Source organism: Genypterus blacodes, unplaced genomic scaffold (assembly GCF_046128005.1).
Source record: "Genypterus blacodes isolate CSIRO-AG114 ecotype Tasmania unplaced genomic scaffold, CSIRO-AGI_Gbla_v1 ptg000044l_1, whole genome shotgun sequence".
Classification (NCBI taxonomy): Eukaryota; Metazoa; Chordata; class Actinopteri; order Ophidiiformes; family Ophidiidae; genus Genypterus; species Genypterus blacodes.
Window position 1 is genome coordinate 6,947,474 of NW_027466857.1, and position 15,512 is coordinate 6,962,985.

Consider the following 15,512-nt stretch of genomic DNA (forward strand, 5'->3'; position numbering starts at 1 on the left):
AATGAGACACTGTGGCCATCGCACCAAGTTTACTCTTCAGTTTGTTCATTAAACCTTGTCAGAGACACCAGAAGCAGCTCTCTCGTGATTGCCCAGGTGCCTCCTGTCGTGTGATTGGTTCCTCTGTGCTGTGGTGGTGGATATGAGGTCTGCTGCTGCTACTTCCGTGAAGACTCTCTTTTTACTATTCCTTCAGTAGAGCAGCTTTATGAAAGTGAATATCCTCTGAACTTTAATGTTAAAGTGTTGCAGCCCTGGGAGCTGTAGGGTGGGAATCCCTCTTCCCTTTGACGTTTTCCCCTGTCTTGAGTTTAAAGCTATAGGCAAAAGTCCTTGTATTTTTGTTCTTTTATTTTGTTAGGTCAAGATAGGCATTATTTAGACTGTTTTGTTATTATTTTGGTGTATGCCCTACCTGAAGTCTGAAACTCCCTTCTGAGATACAATAAATGTCTTGAGGGCTAAATTCTGTGTTTGCCGGTCATTTCTCCTGGAGCATGGAGAGAGTGGGTAGTCTCATTTGATGTAGCCTTCTGGTTCCCCTTGGCTGGGGCGTAACAGTAAAAGGAAGGAAGGTGAATTTTCAAATAGAAATAGCTTAGTGTGGACACAATGGACACGTCCTTGTGGGGGTAAAAGGCCTCCTATTCCCTGACCAGTTAGCAGTGGAGTAGTTGCAGTAACAGCTGTATAATAATGGCACCAGTAATTGCACATTCCCCACTGCTTCATGCTTGGTTGTTGCGACTTTGTGACTTTGGCCCTAAATTTATATTGATGGCAAACTTAACTTGACCTCCCGAGCTTGTTTTTGCAGTGTGTGTGGCTGACAACATCCTATGCTATTCTATATGTTTTTCTGTACTGTTCGAGCGAGGTTGTGAGGTCTGTTCCCTACATATTTTCCTCAGGCAGCACTATCCAGGTATAAATCACACCTTGCTGTGTACTGGGACTTTCTCTCTCACGGCGAGATTTCCTCAAGCACACAGCTTCTCCTCTGTGTTCACACCACCGAGATCAAAAGTAGATCTGCCTCCATCTCTTTGCCTCCTTTTGTGAAACCTTTGTTTCATCTATTACCTTTGTTTGGTGACTGCTTGCCTAGTAAGGGTGGGAGAAACAACGGAATATTATGTAAGGATTTGCAATTCTTGAGAAAAGCAATTTGTGTATCACGACAGATAAATTAATGATTAATGACAAATACATTTTTGCACATTAAGTCGTTATGCAGCTGATTGTCTTGTGCCTGGACTTTTTTTGAAGATATTGTAGCATAATGAATACGTCTGAATCATCATCACCGCAATCTCACTCTTCAATCTTTACACAGTATGTTTCAGTTTGATTTAGTTTGGTTAAATATTTTAAATCTTATATGCTGTTATTGTAACTACCTTTTTTGCTCACCAGTGCTCAACTGAAAATGTTCTTTTACAAACAAAGATTCTCCAATTAATATGTCTAAGCAAATTGGCAAAGGTAAAAATATTGCCAATATTGAATGGCAATATTTGAAAAATATCACTATACAAATTATATCAGCAATTCATTATTGTTATAATCATATATTGGGAAGTCTCTGACAATTCCCACCCCAACTGCTTATGATTTCAAAGTATTCTTCAAAGAGTTTTGTTTGTGTGCCATTCACTATACAAAATCACAACAGGGACAGTTGACTGACGTGTGAATGCCTTCAATTGTGTGCCCAGTAATGGGTGCCAGTCTGAAGCTCTGACAAAAGCACAGGCGGATAAATTTGAACGCGTGTGTTTGTTCGCAGGTGTGGTGTTTGAAACTGCCTGCCTATGCGGAGATTAATCTCAGTGTTACCCATTTGCATGAGTGGAAGACAAAGCCATGAATAGGAAAATGCACATTTAAGGATTATTGTGTTGGATGTGAATGGCTTTTCATGAGAGAGAGAGAGAAAAAGAGCAAAGAAAGGGAAAAGACTAACAGAAGGAAATAGAGGCGTACAATAAGAGAGAAGGTAAAAGTCCTTGGAGACTGGAAGCCACTTTAAGTTGCCCTTTCAATACTGATACAACGTACACAGATATCAATACAAGCGACCCATAAATATGCACTAAAGGAGAACAGTGACTGGCTGATCTCACTAACATTTCCTCACTATTGTAGCTTCCTATCATCTTTTTGCACGTCATTTTGAATACATTTAATCCACAAAGGCTGCATGGGAAAATGGTTAATGATAAAGATAAGCAATCTGAATAAAGGCACAGTAGTTGCTTCATAACGAAATCAATGTGATGCACACAGTGTGTTGCATTGTCAAACACTGATAACAATACCTGGAACTGAACCCCCCTGTCTTCTAAAAGAATAGAGTAGAATATTACAAATGTGACAGTCACGACAAGCATTTCCACTGGAACAGCAAGTGTTTAGACTCAATTTTGCAATAGCTCTGTTTGATCATTTAATCTTCTAATCCAGCATTTGAAATGTGATATCAACTGCAGATGTAAATAGTAGCAGTAATCACTACTGTAGAACATAATCACTGATGCATATGCATGTATGTGTCACTTTGTCGCTTCTGAATAGAAGAAAACCTCATATTTGTGACAACACTGCATATTGCAGACTTGTCCGTGTAGTAATAGATGGCTTTTCCTGTCATACAAGGAAAAATGCTACCTGTCACAGAGTGGAATTTTGCAGGTGACGGCACAGAGAGGACTGATACACACTAATCATCTCTGCAGGCCTAAGTGGCGGTGGGGAAATTTCAGCCGTCCTGAACGTTGGCGGGACAACCTGAGCGCTACATTTAAATCTATACCCATGCTGAGCATTGTTTGTTTTTCAAGTTGTGTGACTGATTGAGAAATGATGTGTATGTGTCTATGTGACGCACATGTATTCTATGAAAATCAGCCATGTTATTATTTTATTCCTCAAACTATGGACGCCCTATAAGCAAGATATTGATCAATGTCAATCAAGTCAGATGTGTAGCACATGGATTGTTCCATATTATGTCTTTAAACATAAAGACAAGACTTTAAAAGGATGAGCTACTTGAGGTTTATTTTTGACCATGCAGTCTGAATGTATGCGTCTCACCACAGGTCCGTTTGTATCATCATTGTTAAGTATTCTTCATTGTGTGTACTCTGAGAGAACACACCTTGTACGTGTTTATCAATGTCTTCCAATGTGTGAAAACGTGTGGGTGAGAGAGTATTTATGTCAATGTTTTCTCTGCATACTTGAGCATTAGATATGTCATGTATAGAGCAGTGACCTGTGACAAAGCGGCAGACAGAGGAGTGTCATGGGAATTACTGTAGCGTAGCAGGGTCCAATGCACCTGTTGCCTCAGTACAGCACTGACTGAACGGTAAACCGTGCAGGATTGAGCGTAAATCTCTGTGGACATTGGCATAGAATCAATTGTTTATGTTGGAATGTATGTGTGATTGAGACACAGAGGCAGAGAAAACACTCACAAAGGGCCCAGCTGCTCTTTAAGCTCTGATGGTAAGTGTCTGAAGGGAAAGCGAAAGTTTTCTGTGCAAAGTTACGGACAATTTGCCAAATGAATCACAATTACTCTAATCACTTTAATGATCGTGACAACTGGAGGGTATTGTTAAAGGTATTACACAAGGGTTCACACATGATGTCAAGAGGAGCAACACAACTTGCAATCATCGGAGTCTTCAGTTGAGTTGTGTTCTTTTTTTATGTATATTCTTTCTTTTTTTATTCATTATATGGCAGGATAGAAAACCTGCAGAATAGCCGCTAATGCCACCTCCGGGATAAATGCATAATGGACAAGGACAATGAACATGTTCAATCATCAAAATATATTTAAATTCAACTTAATTCTTAGTGTTCCAGGAGAGACGTTCATCCTGCCTCTGTGTCTCTGCTGTGTGTACGTGTCACAGTGGAGTTAGGGGGTGTGGTGTGGGTGTGTGTGTGTGTAAGAGAGATGTACAGATGCTGGAGAAAGAGACACTGATGGAATGTGAGAGAAATAAGATCAAACTTTCTATCTAAATAAATGGATTAATCAACCGAGTGGGCTTAGCGTGTGGAGCAAAATATGATTTAAAACATTGCCCGTATTACGTGTTATGAATGCCACCTACGGGAGGCAGTGGCTCAGTGGGTAGTGCTTCCGCTTGGGAACCGGAGGGTCGCCGGTTCGAGCCCCTGCCGAGGAGCCCCTGAGCAAGGCACCGAACCCTCAATTGCTCCCCCCTCTGCGAAGGGTGGTAATGTAATGTAAGTCGCTTTGGATAGAAGCGTCTGCCAAAATGATCGTAATGTAATGTAAAATGATCGTAATGAATATCTTCCCTGACATTTTTTAAATACTGTAGTGATGCTTCTTTCAAAGCAAACACTTGAAGACTATTAACACGCCTGTATAACTGTGGAAACAGCTGTGCACAGCTGTACTTCAGGAACTACCCCAAATTTGTTCACACTACGTAACAATCTAGCCTGACCTGTCGAACAACTCAAAACGATTCAAAATCCGGCAAAGAATCCTGTTGTGTTTCTTTGGGTTAATACACTGCAGGAGTTTGGCAACACTGCACATGGCAAGATTTCAGTGTTTGTTTTTAGTTGGAATCCCTCACCCCAGAAAAGTGTGGATGCTGAAACATGTCTATTATTAGAATCCAGAAGTAGAACTTAGAATCACAGCAAGCGAAAACTTAAGAGTCTTCTTAAACGGTTACGCAATAATGTCATTATGATGTAATGTGATATCTCTGCTGGTTATACATCATTTGCCGTATCGCCCTGTGTATGCTGACTAAATTGTAAGTAAGTAGATACGCTCAGTTTTTTTGGCCAACATAATGTAAAGGAATGGTTTAGGAGTACGGTGTATTGTTAGATCACTTGTCCAGCCTGTGAGGTCCTTGCAATACGTATACCCTCAGAGTGTGTTGGAGCAAAAAAGACTCACACTGAGCCAGTATGGCACCCATGGCCGTCTTGAACTTGTCTTTTGCCTCATCCATCTCCTTCTCGTGCTGAGACTTCTCGGTCATTAGCCGGCGGATGTGGCTGTTCGAGGACTGAATCATGGAGTAGAAGTTGTTGGCGTTCCTGCGGTTGACTTCACCTCGTTCCAACCAGGTCAAAAGGACACGCACTGCTTCAGCAAACTTGCCATCATCTGTGCAAGGGGAAAAGGAAAGCTGGCTTCAGTATATTTATTGCTCTCTAGATGGATAGGAGGAGTAGCAAGGAGAAAGATGGTACCTTTATAAAGTATGCTATGTGACAGACAGGAGGAAAGTTAAAAGGAGGAAACGTGGTAGAAAAATGAGGTCAAAATCAATACAAGTAAAGTGGAATAATAGAACATCCTGTGCCAGCAAAGGTTTGTTTGGCTGAGAGGTGAAGGAGATGGACAGAAAAGTTTGGGGCATCACGAGAAAGGTGGATAGCTACCCGTAGGAGGTGAGTGAGTTCAGCATCTACCCAAAGAAGCGGAATGTTTCACAATAAAATATGTAGCTCAGTTAAAGAAAAACTGCTTTGGAGGCAGAAAATGTATTTTGGTCTGGTCTCACAAAAAGGATGCAAGCAGGAAAAAAAAATCTCCATTTTCACATCGACTCTTTATTTATATCTGCTGCGTCTTATCTACACTTATTCAACTTCAAGGGTCTTTGTGAGGGCAGGAACAGACGAAATGCTGGAAAAGAAAGATTGAGGATTTAATATGAAAAAAAACACACAAGCTCGAAGAATGAATGGTAATCTTGGTAGGAAAGGAAAAGAGAATTAAAGAATGGGATGAAATGAATGAGAGGACCAATGATCACGTCATCTCCACGCTGAACAAAAGAGAGCAGAAGGTTAAATAAGGAGAACAGTTTCCGGTAAAATCAATCGACTCAGGTCTTTCCTATAAATATCTTTGGTAAACAACCCCGACAAATGTCTCTGGTGTCTGCATAAAAGGTGAGCGCGGTGTTATATGGCTTCAGTTTACAAAGCCCAGGTTGTTTAGCAGTGCTCCTGCTTTGTCTGGTGAATAATCAGATAATGTCAACAGACTTTATTGATTTCTATTGTTGTTATTCCACTGTGGTTGTCCTCCTTTCTTCTGCTGCCTCGCTGTACTCAGCAGTCAGAGGAGCATGGGCTACAATTCACTCCCACAAACGGGCATCAGTATACCATGCAGAACAGACACACTCTCACACACACACACAAACACACACAGAGGCATCGTGTGCACACAAACATTACTTAGCTTCTTTACAGATTGAGCAGCTGGTGAGCTTTATATTTATCCAAGCTGGTTCCTGCAGATGCTCTCTCATTCTCTCCCACTCACACTCACACTCACAGACACACAAACACAAACACAAACACACACACACACACACACAGTGGGGTCTGTCAGAGGGCTTGCATGAGTGATTATCCATCACAGCTATAGATATTGAATCAAGGTGTTATCTCCATAAATCCCTGTGGTGTTCCTGTTTGTTTATAGCAGATTCAGGTCCCATAATACATGCTCCTGCAGAGCCATTATTAATACACAATCTGTGGGAATATTAGCAGTATTCAACAGCTAACAATGACCAGAGGCTCAAGAGATTCAGTAACTCAAATGGTGTACACATGAGGTACTGCTGGAGCATAAACACATACATTCAAATCTAAGAATATATCATCTTTGTTTTACCAGAATCAAATAACCTAGAAGCAACTTTTTTCCACACACTTTCTCGCTCTGTTTCCGTTGTTTCTCTCCATAAATTAAAGTTATTTTAATAATGAGCAGATGGGATTGTCATTATAAACTTCCAAAAAAAAAGACTTCAGTTAAGCTCTGTGAACAGCTGTAAGAAGCAACAAACGCTGGGAATGTAAGGGTATACGTTCAATCACACTTGCCAAAGAGGCTGCGTGTGTTTTCACTCTTGGTTGATTTTCACAGCATTCCTCAAAAAGTTAAGAAACAGATTGTGATGGAAATTGGAGGTAGAGTGGGGCGTGGTCGAGGGTAGAACCCATTCAATTTTGGGCTGATTTAAATCTTTAAAGGGAATTAAGGATTTTCAAAAAAAGGTTTCTTAGTATTTTTATCAATAAAACAATTATTGTTGCTTTCTCTTTAGGCTTGCTCAGCCTTTGAAATGCTGCTTAAGCTTTTTTTCTCTTTTGTGAGATTAATTCAAACAGTTTCTACAACGTGTGTGAACCAAACAATCAATTATCTGTCCAATCACTGGGAAAATGGGTGAAGCTCAAGAACATATTGACCTTCCTTCCACACACCTGACAAATAGGCACAATGGGACTGGTAGGTGTGAAGTGGCCAATTGGCAAAAACAGCAGCTAAAGCACAAACACTCGACTTTTGTCGCATCTGTCTTGTGCTGTTCCAGGATGAACACCTGCCAAAGAGTGGGTGAGGACAGATGTGTCCCCGTGGATCTACTTTGCATTTTCCACCATAATTGTTCGATTGCACTCACTTGAATCTAGAAAACTCAACGAGATGTTGTAGCAAAGGCAGAATCCCCTGCTGCCCTATTCTTAACATGAGCTCTGAACAATGATCTGTGAGACACCGCATGGAGCATTTTAATAATGTAACTTATGCAGTCAAGAAATAAAAAAGATGAACATGCATTGAGTCACTTCGCAGACATATGCAAATGACCAGCACACCTTGAGGAACATTTAATGAAATGCCAGATCTGTTGAGGCTCCCTTCTGTGCTGGCTCCAAAAACATTACAATCCATCGGATCCATTTTCAGTTGGTAAAGATTGAAATTATTCAAAGTTGTGAAGTCATGTCCATGTATCCCTTCATTTGTCTGAGTGCATGCAGTTTGCATGCTCCACATGGGGCGACCAACCTTTGATCTTGTCACCCAGCTCGCTGCACTCGTGCTCGGAGTAGTGGACAATGGGGGGAGGGGAAGGCGGCCGGAGGCGATCGTCCTCCATCTTGCGCCGGTGCCTCTCTTCTCTGGCCAGCATGCGCTGTCGACACTCCCATTCGTAGAGGTCGTCCCTGGCCTGTGCGTAGTCCACGTGGAGGTGACCCGTGTCCTTCTTGTCGGTGCCAGAGCCCAAACGGATACGGTAGCCTAGGAAGACAAAGGAGAGGTATGAGAAAAGATGAGACAAATCAAGGAAAGAGTGGTATACAGAAAGGATACGAAAGTACAGAAACCTGAGGTAATGGAGGGTAGAGGACAGATCAGTGACGGGATAAGAGCAGCGAGAAAGGGAAAATATCAATTTTTGTCTCACAGTTACACTGATCCAGACAGAGAAACACACACAAGAACAGACAGAAATACACGCACAGACTGATGATAAACCAGGACAGCACTGGAGTCCTGGTCTTTCAGACATCTTGTCTCTGACCTGTCCATTTCTAGTGAGTTTGTACCTTCCCCTTTATCATCTTCAGACCTAACCAGGAAGCTATCTTGTCTTTTTATTTTGTTGGAAGTTATTCACATTCGTGGCAGGTGGAAACCCAGCCAAGTGTTCTCCAGGGCGATTCTTGAGGTCATTCATGTCATTGCTCCTTTTAGCTGGGATTTGACTACAGCCAGGACTCACGACACACATTGGCACCCACAACTTTCCCTCACTTTGTCTCTGACAAGGTTATACTCATTAGTGTGTCCTCTGTTTTACCATACAGGTAGACACTGACGAAGACAGACACGCAGACACTATAGACAGATACACTGACAGATAGGAAGAGACACACACAGGATTTGGCAGGATTACAAACTGTTTTTGCCAGCTGTGCATTATGTTACTGGAACAACATTGCCGGTCAGCAGACGGCTATACACAGGCGAGTGATTTGAGGTTTTTGCTCTGTGCATGCAAGACTGTGACACACCAATTAGAGCGACGGTCCTTAATTACCCTGCAGCCTCCCAACTGACACGCAAAAGATCATTTCACAGGCCGTTTGTGTGTTTGAATGTGTTCTTTGTTGTCATTTTGTTAAATGATTGGTCTAAATGATCTCTAATTGGCTGGGCTGTTTATACTACAGTGTAATCACCAAAGAGGAGATGAGATGGGCAATCACCGTCCTCACAGGAGAAAAGAAACAGATGCCAGTGCCACTAGGAGAAGGAGGCAAGCATGACCTGGGCTGCCGCCTCGGTCTACTCTCTGCTTTAACCCTCCAACCTACCTCAATATTTCATAAGGGGAGACCTCAGAGTGCCGAGTCTGCTAGAGTGTCTGTGTACCTATACAGTTGGTCCATGAGTGTGAATATATTAGGGGGGCGTAGGGGCAAGGATGACCACAAAGTATTATTTATTTGAAAGATACATGAGACAGTCATCGATATATAAGTGTGTTATCAAGTTAATATATGGACTACAGCCTTTATACTGTAGTGAAGAGGTAGACACAATTTTGAGCATGGACAAACACACACGCACACATGCACCCACACATTAAATAATGCAGAAGCTGTTACTGCAGTGGCTGCTGTTTTAAATGAGCTTCGTGAAGCGGGAATAAACGGCCAGCAGTTCAAAGAATTCAAGGCGTATGTGCTATAAGAAGCTGCTGGATGAAGATAAGATGAAGAAATAAGCTGGTTTCACATCATGAGCAGAGAGAAGACTCTTCCTCTGAAGGAGCTCAGTCAAGCATCCACACAGTGACAGAAGCTTTCAAATCTAGGCATATTCATTTGTTGGGTGCTGTGCCCATATGGGAGTGAGCGTTAGCATTAATACCTCAAGGGCAAAAACCTATTATAAATAAACATTAAGAGCAAAAAGAAATGGCCAGTCTATTTGGCAGTGAATTGTGCGCCTGCTGTAAACCACAGATGTCTCGACAAATGGATTGACAAAACAACATGAAAAAAAACAGGTACAAAATCAAGCAAACACTGTATCAACATACTGTAATGTTGATAAAGGGGAGCTCGATTATAATCATTTCAGCTGTGTGTGTGTGTGTGTGTGTGTGTGTGTGAGGCAGTGAGTAAATAATTACGTAAGATGAGTGTACACAGTTATATTTGTCTACCTGTGGTTACAGAATGGAAGAGATGAAAGAGGAGAGAAATGGAGCACAAAGTAGCTGTGCCATGTTGTTTTGTTAACAAAGTGTAAACTTATTTATAACAGCGCCACCAACAGGCCAAATAGTACCAAAATGTAACATCAGCTTCCCTGGATCACGTCCAATCAGCTTAGCCCGTTTCATTAAAATCCATCAATAAAGTTTTGAGATATCCTGATAACTTAACCTCCTTGGCAGAGGTACAGACTAATATAGAGAATGTTTACTGCTCTATAACGCTACAAATTGCATAAATGTCTCTCCTCTGTCGTGCCGAAAAGCAGATATGTGTATCATAACTTCAAAAACTTAATTTGATCTTATTCTGGCCTCCAAACAAACAACTCTCTCCCTTCTTCGACCAATAATCCTGTGACATTAACTTCAACACAATCAGTATGGGGTGCCACAGCTTTGCCTCTATCTATCCATCTTTCAGCCTATCTATTTATCCATCCCTCTCTTCATCCCAAGTGGCTGGAGAATTGTAGTGCTGAGTGATAGATATCAGCCCTTTCATTTCCATCAGAGTAAAGGTTAACAGCTCATCATTCTTTCTCCAGCAGTGGAGGCAAGGAAGGCGTGTGCGTGCACTGATGGAAGAGGACTGAAAATACAAGCGGTCTCAACAGATTCAATATTTTCTATGTGAGTAAGAAAAAAATCTCACAGCTTAAAGCTCTTATCCCCTGACCTTTAAGCGCAATGTTAACAATACATTCTCAAAAAATGTTGGGGCTTTATGGTAGATTCCAACATTCAACGTTGGGGATGAAGCATCAAATCCATGCCGCAATCTCATTTAAAATGGGATGAGATATTGTACATGTATTTTGAAGTGAGGACACCTTACCAGACAGAAGCATAGCCTTGTCCACTGTAAACTCCTCAGCAAATCTGACATGGCAGAAGTTCTTCTTGCTCTTCCTGATGGCAATGATATCCCCGCACTGTCCGAAGATCTCCACGATGAGCTGCTCAGTGGCGTTCTCCGGCAGGCCGCCCACGAACACCGTCTTACACCCCGGAGGGCGCTCTCTAGTGGCAGCAGGCAGAAGATCTGTCAAACATGGAGATGGAAAGAGCAAAGAAAGATGATTATTCAATTGAAGGAATAGTTCCAGCCGAATTTACTCAAAAACACGTTGTCCCTAGGAAACATAAGAAAAAAGATTTGCAATACACTTAGTTGGGTGCTGGAAAGTATAACAACAGTACGTTGCTCCACTGCAGCTAATCAACGAGACTCTGATTCTGAGCAATCAAGACAATAAGTTCATTAGGTGAGTATACATCACCATGTCTGAACGTAATGCAGCCCCTCATGAGCTTCGCTGTCTATGGTGGTCAATAAGAGTGATCGACCACCGTCTCTGCACATTGTATTCCTGTAAATGGCCGCTCTAACGGGGTCATTTAATGCATGAAATACCGCAAAATTACCCTTCATTTAAACCACGTATCAGGAATGAAAATTGGACACCATAAAGAATTTTACAGGAGTAATTAAACGAAATGACATTTATATTGCCCAGAGTTTAATCTGTTCACATCTTTCACTTTCACACCCTTGAAATGACACGACCGCAGTCAGAAGAATCCGCTGCGAGAAACCCAATAAAGCCGCATTAAAATGTTATCCGTGAAACCTTTCTGTGGGACTGCGCCGTGATGGAAATACAGCATGATAGGTGATAACATGGACCAATGTGCCTGAATCCATTTTTATTTCACAGAAATAACCAGCAGTTCCACCTCATCCTTGGCTTGAAAATGTGAAAATGAAATCCTTCTGGCCACAGACAATGCGATCATCTCATTTAGATGGCCGGCTGCATACGGACTGTCAACGGCTAAACAAAGATAAATGTTGACCGTTTCAATCTCTGATGTGGATTTCTATCTTCCATGTGAGTGTCTGCTCGCGTCTGCAAGAGGGAACCTGCTGATCGATATATGCTAAACCACCTGGGCCTTGCTGCTATCAGTGTTATCTGGACCTGAAGAGGTAGAATAAGAATTGATTGTGGTGTTGTATTTCAAGAATATTGTGTAGTGGTGAAGGTTTTGAGACTGGGGGAACATTTGCTGTCTTTTTTCAGTATTACTATTGTAAAAAAATGGAATAACCTTGGGTGAGATGGGAGTCAGAGGTGTGAATGTCAATGACTTTGTCTCTATTGGTACATTTACACTACAGGTCTTGATGTCCATTTGAGATTTTGCCTCTGTCTGGTTTAAAAAACAAATCCATCTGCGTATACATTGTTTAGATCCGAGTTTCTGTTATATGATTATAGAAACTATTGCTGTTAAAAAGTCTGCAAAGACTTAATTGTATTGTAGTGAGGATGGAAATGATTTGATCAGTCGCTGCACTTTGAGGATATGCAGCAATGCTGTTGCTACTTACTTATTCATTGTCACTCATTCATACTCCGGTAAAAGAGTTTTATGCTGGTTGAGCTGGAACGCCATTGAACATTCAGCGATATACTTTTTGATGTCACTTTGGCACTTACATGTAACCCTAAGAAAATAAGGGTTTATTTATGTTTATAATAGAAATAAAATGAATCTATTTAAAGGGTGTATTTAAGTTTATGTATTTGTTTGGCCACATGTTGAATGTGTTTGATTGTTGCACATGTAATTGATATGGATGTTTTTTATAATTTGGTATTCATAACTTAAGAAACAAAAAGGAGTTATTTATATGCACAAGTTAATTTGAACGTAACATACTAACGAAGACCGATTGACAGTGAATGGTTCCGGCCGGAAGTATCGGCGAGAGTGAACGAATAAAAGAAGAGAAGAAGAGTGAACGGATGGAGCAATGTAAGCAAACAGGTGTAGAGTGAGAAGCTGAGCAACAAGCTAAGCTCAACCACGAGGTGTAACGTAGCTAATGTTACACAAACTTTCCAACCAAGAGGTCTGGAGGTTGTGTCGGTAAGAGAGCCGGAAACCGACGGAGCGGAATGGAGGCTAATGGAGCGTCTACCTGTTAATGGAGGAAGCTGCTGCTCACGTGGACGAATTAACTGAAAGTTTGGTGGAACCTGAACGTTACTGGATCAAGTGAGTACTTCGAGATGAGAATTTTTGGACTAAGACTTCATAGGAGTGTATATTTCTGTTTTAAAAATTGTGGTGAAATATTAGAAGTTGTTTACGTTTGTGTGTTATATGTGTACATGTTTCAATGCCCTTGAAGTTATAGGGGGAATGCAGGGCTTCTTCAACCGATTTATTTATTATATTTATGTCTAAATGTGTCCCAAAATGGATCTGAACCTATCAGATTCCGTGTGCCTATCTTTTTCTACTGTTTAAATATTAAACATTTAACACTCTGATATGTGCCACTTGGGAGCAAAACTGCAAAACTGGCTCACTTGTACCAGCTGGTGTAAATAAAGCATTTGTACTGAAAGTAGTTTGAAGTTTCCAACCGCAAATAGGACTTGGTGCAGGGAGTAAACTGACACAAAATAAAGCGGATCCGGTAGGGAAAAGTACCTTGAGCAGAACTGAGATGTAGCCTGAACTCATCCAGGTAAACGTTCAACAAGGCAGCTGAAATGCAGGTCTAAGGCTACAAAATTGAAGCATAAATCATAGGCCTCGGCATCAATCATCTCTCAAATTTGGAAAAAAAATGGCATGTATTTTTTGAGCTGTATCCAAAGGTTGGACACGGAATTTTAAATTATGGGCCCAAGAGGAGCCATTATCCAGCCCTGTGCCTTTAGTGTAAGAGAGCCCGTAGCAAAGTTATGGCAAAACACATCAGAGGTACTTTATGGCTTTGTCCTCCTCGTGTCACAGCTTGCTCTGGCACGTGGCCCAAGCGCCTTCATCCCCTAACCTTGGAGATGATGATGGCATAAAAACTAGAGCATACACATACTCAGAGTCCCTTTAACACTCACATACTCAAAGCAATAACACACGCCCACCTCTACAACAGTGCCAAGGTGATAGTTTGCAGTCAGCTAAAACATGGTGCGGCTCAACACTCAATTCTGCTTCAAACACTTAAGCTGATAAGCAAAGAGGACAATATAAAAGGGTAATATGGTAACATTCTGACATTTAACAGACGTCTCTCCTTCATAAAAGTTTGCCTTTAAAAACCAACAATTTTCTCCAGACTCCCGATATGTGACTGCATTACGAAATATCGGGATTTGAAAGGAGTGGGTAAGACATTTTAGAAATGTAGACACGTAGGCAGGAGGTCTCTGAAGGGCATCTTTGGTCTTTTAGTTGTGGGTAATTACAGACAGACAAGCCTGACATTGATGAAAAAATGTTGGAAAAGAAGAGCCTGAAGAAGTGATGACCATTACAGATCCTCTCCAGAGTTATTCCCCAAAGCAACAAATGAAATGTATGTCTATAGCTGCAGGGAAATTAGTGGAGTGGATGAAAGAAGTGATTCAGGCGAACGAAAGGACTTTGTGTGTAGATATTTCAGATTCCGCAAGGATACCTTTTGCCATAAGCAAGTGAATAATTGGCCGTGCTTTGTGTCTTGGTTGTACAATTACATTGATTTAACCAATTATATTTGTATGAAGAATGCAAGGGTGGATGTGTAAACGCTCTGGGAAGTATTGAGCAGCTGCTTTTGCTTATTTAAAGTTGTACTCAACAATTTATAAGAAGATTGATGCGTAAACACACTCAACAAAGAAGTATTGAGCAACTATTTAAAAAAATGTTTTTGTTTCTTTGTTTTATGTGATTTAAGACGTTTGTTATACAAATTCATAGTTATCTTACTTGTTCCTTTGAATTTAGATCAGGATATCAGGGTTGTTTTTGGATTATTATAGCAAAATAATATTGCATCCTGACTTTTTTCCAGTATTGTGCCGGCCTCTGCCCACTGCTGACTCAGAACTGAGGAGGCAACTCAGATGTGCGGTGAAACTCTTTCAAGACGAATCATCAAATCCAGCTGTATGGTAGGTACAAACGTATTCTTACTGGCTGAGCTTCTGCTTGACATAATGGTGAACATTGAAACAAAACAAAACATTTATTAATAGTTAATACTGTAACAATAAATCAAATTAGTAATATTATTGTGTACCTATCTAAGAAGGCGTGTTTAAATCTCGAATTTTAAACAAAGAACACAGAAAGAGAGAGAGACAGAAGCCAGAGAGCAATGGAACCATGAATATCAGCGTCAAAGAGAAAGTGAATCATGTGTGCACAGAAAGGCAAGCAAGTAGAGAGAGAGCGCGAGAGAGAGAGAGAGAGAGAACGAGACCGCAGTGCTGTTCAGTGATAAAGGTCAATGGGGAGGAAGCTGTATGTGGTGTCCAAGGTGAAGTAGCTGGGGGTTGTGCTTCCTGTGATAGCCACCATATGTGACCTGCTGCCTTCCCT

General features: G+C 41.2%; 1 protein-coding gene across 1 annotated transcript in view; it reads right to left on the bottom strand.

Annotated features, from left to right (window-relative positions):
- Positions 1-15,512, bottom strand: part of LOC142999648 (ecto-NOX disulfide-thiol exchanger 2-like) — a 49,786-nt gene that overhangs the window by 28,070 nt on the left and 6,204 nt on the right. The window contains exons 3-5 of the mRNA XM_076149270.1: positions 10,957-11,163; positions 7,898-8,131; positions 4,970-5,182 (exon numbers count right to left, since the gene is read on the bottom strand). Coding sequence (XP_076005385.1) covers positions 4,970-5,182; positions 7,898-8,131; positions 10,957-11,163 — 654 coding nt within the window. The remainder of the gene's footprint in view (positions 1-4,969; positions 5,183-7,897; positions 8,132-10,956; positions 11,164-15,512) is intronic.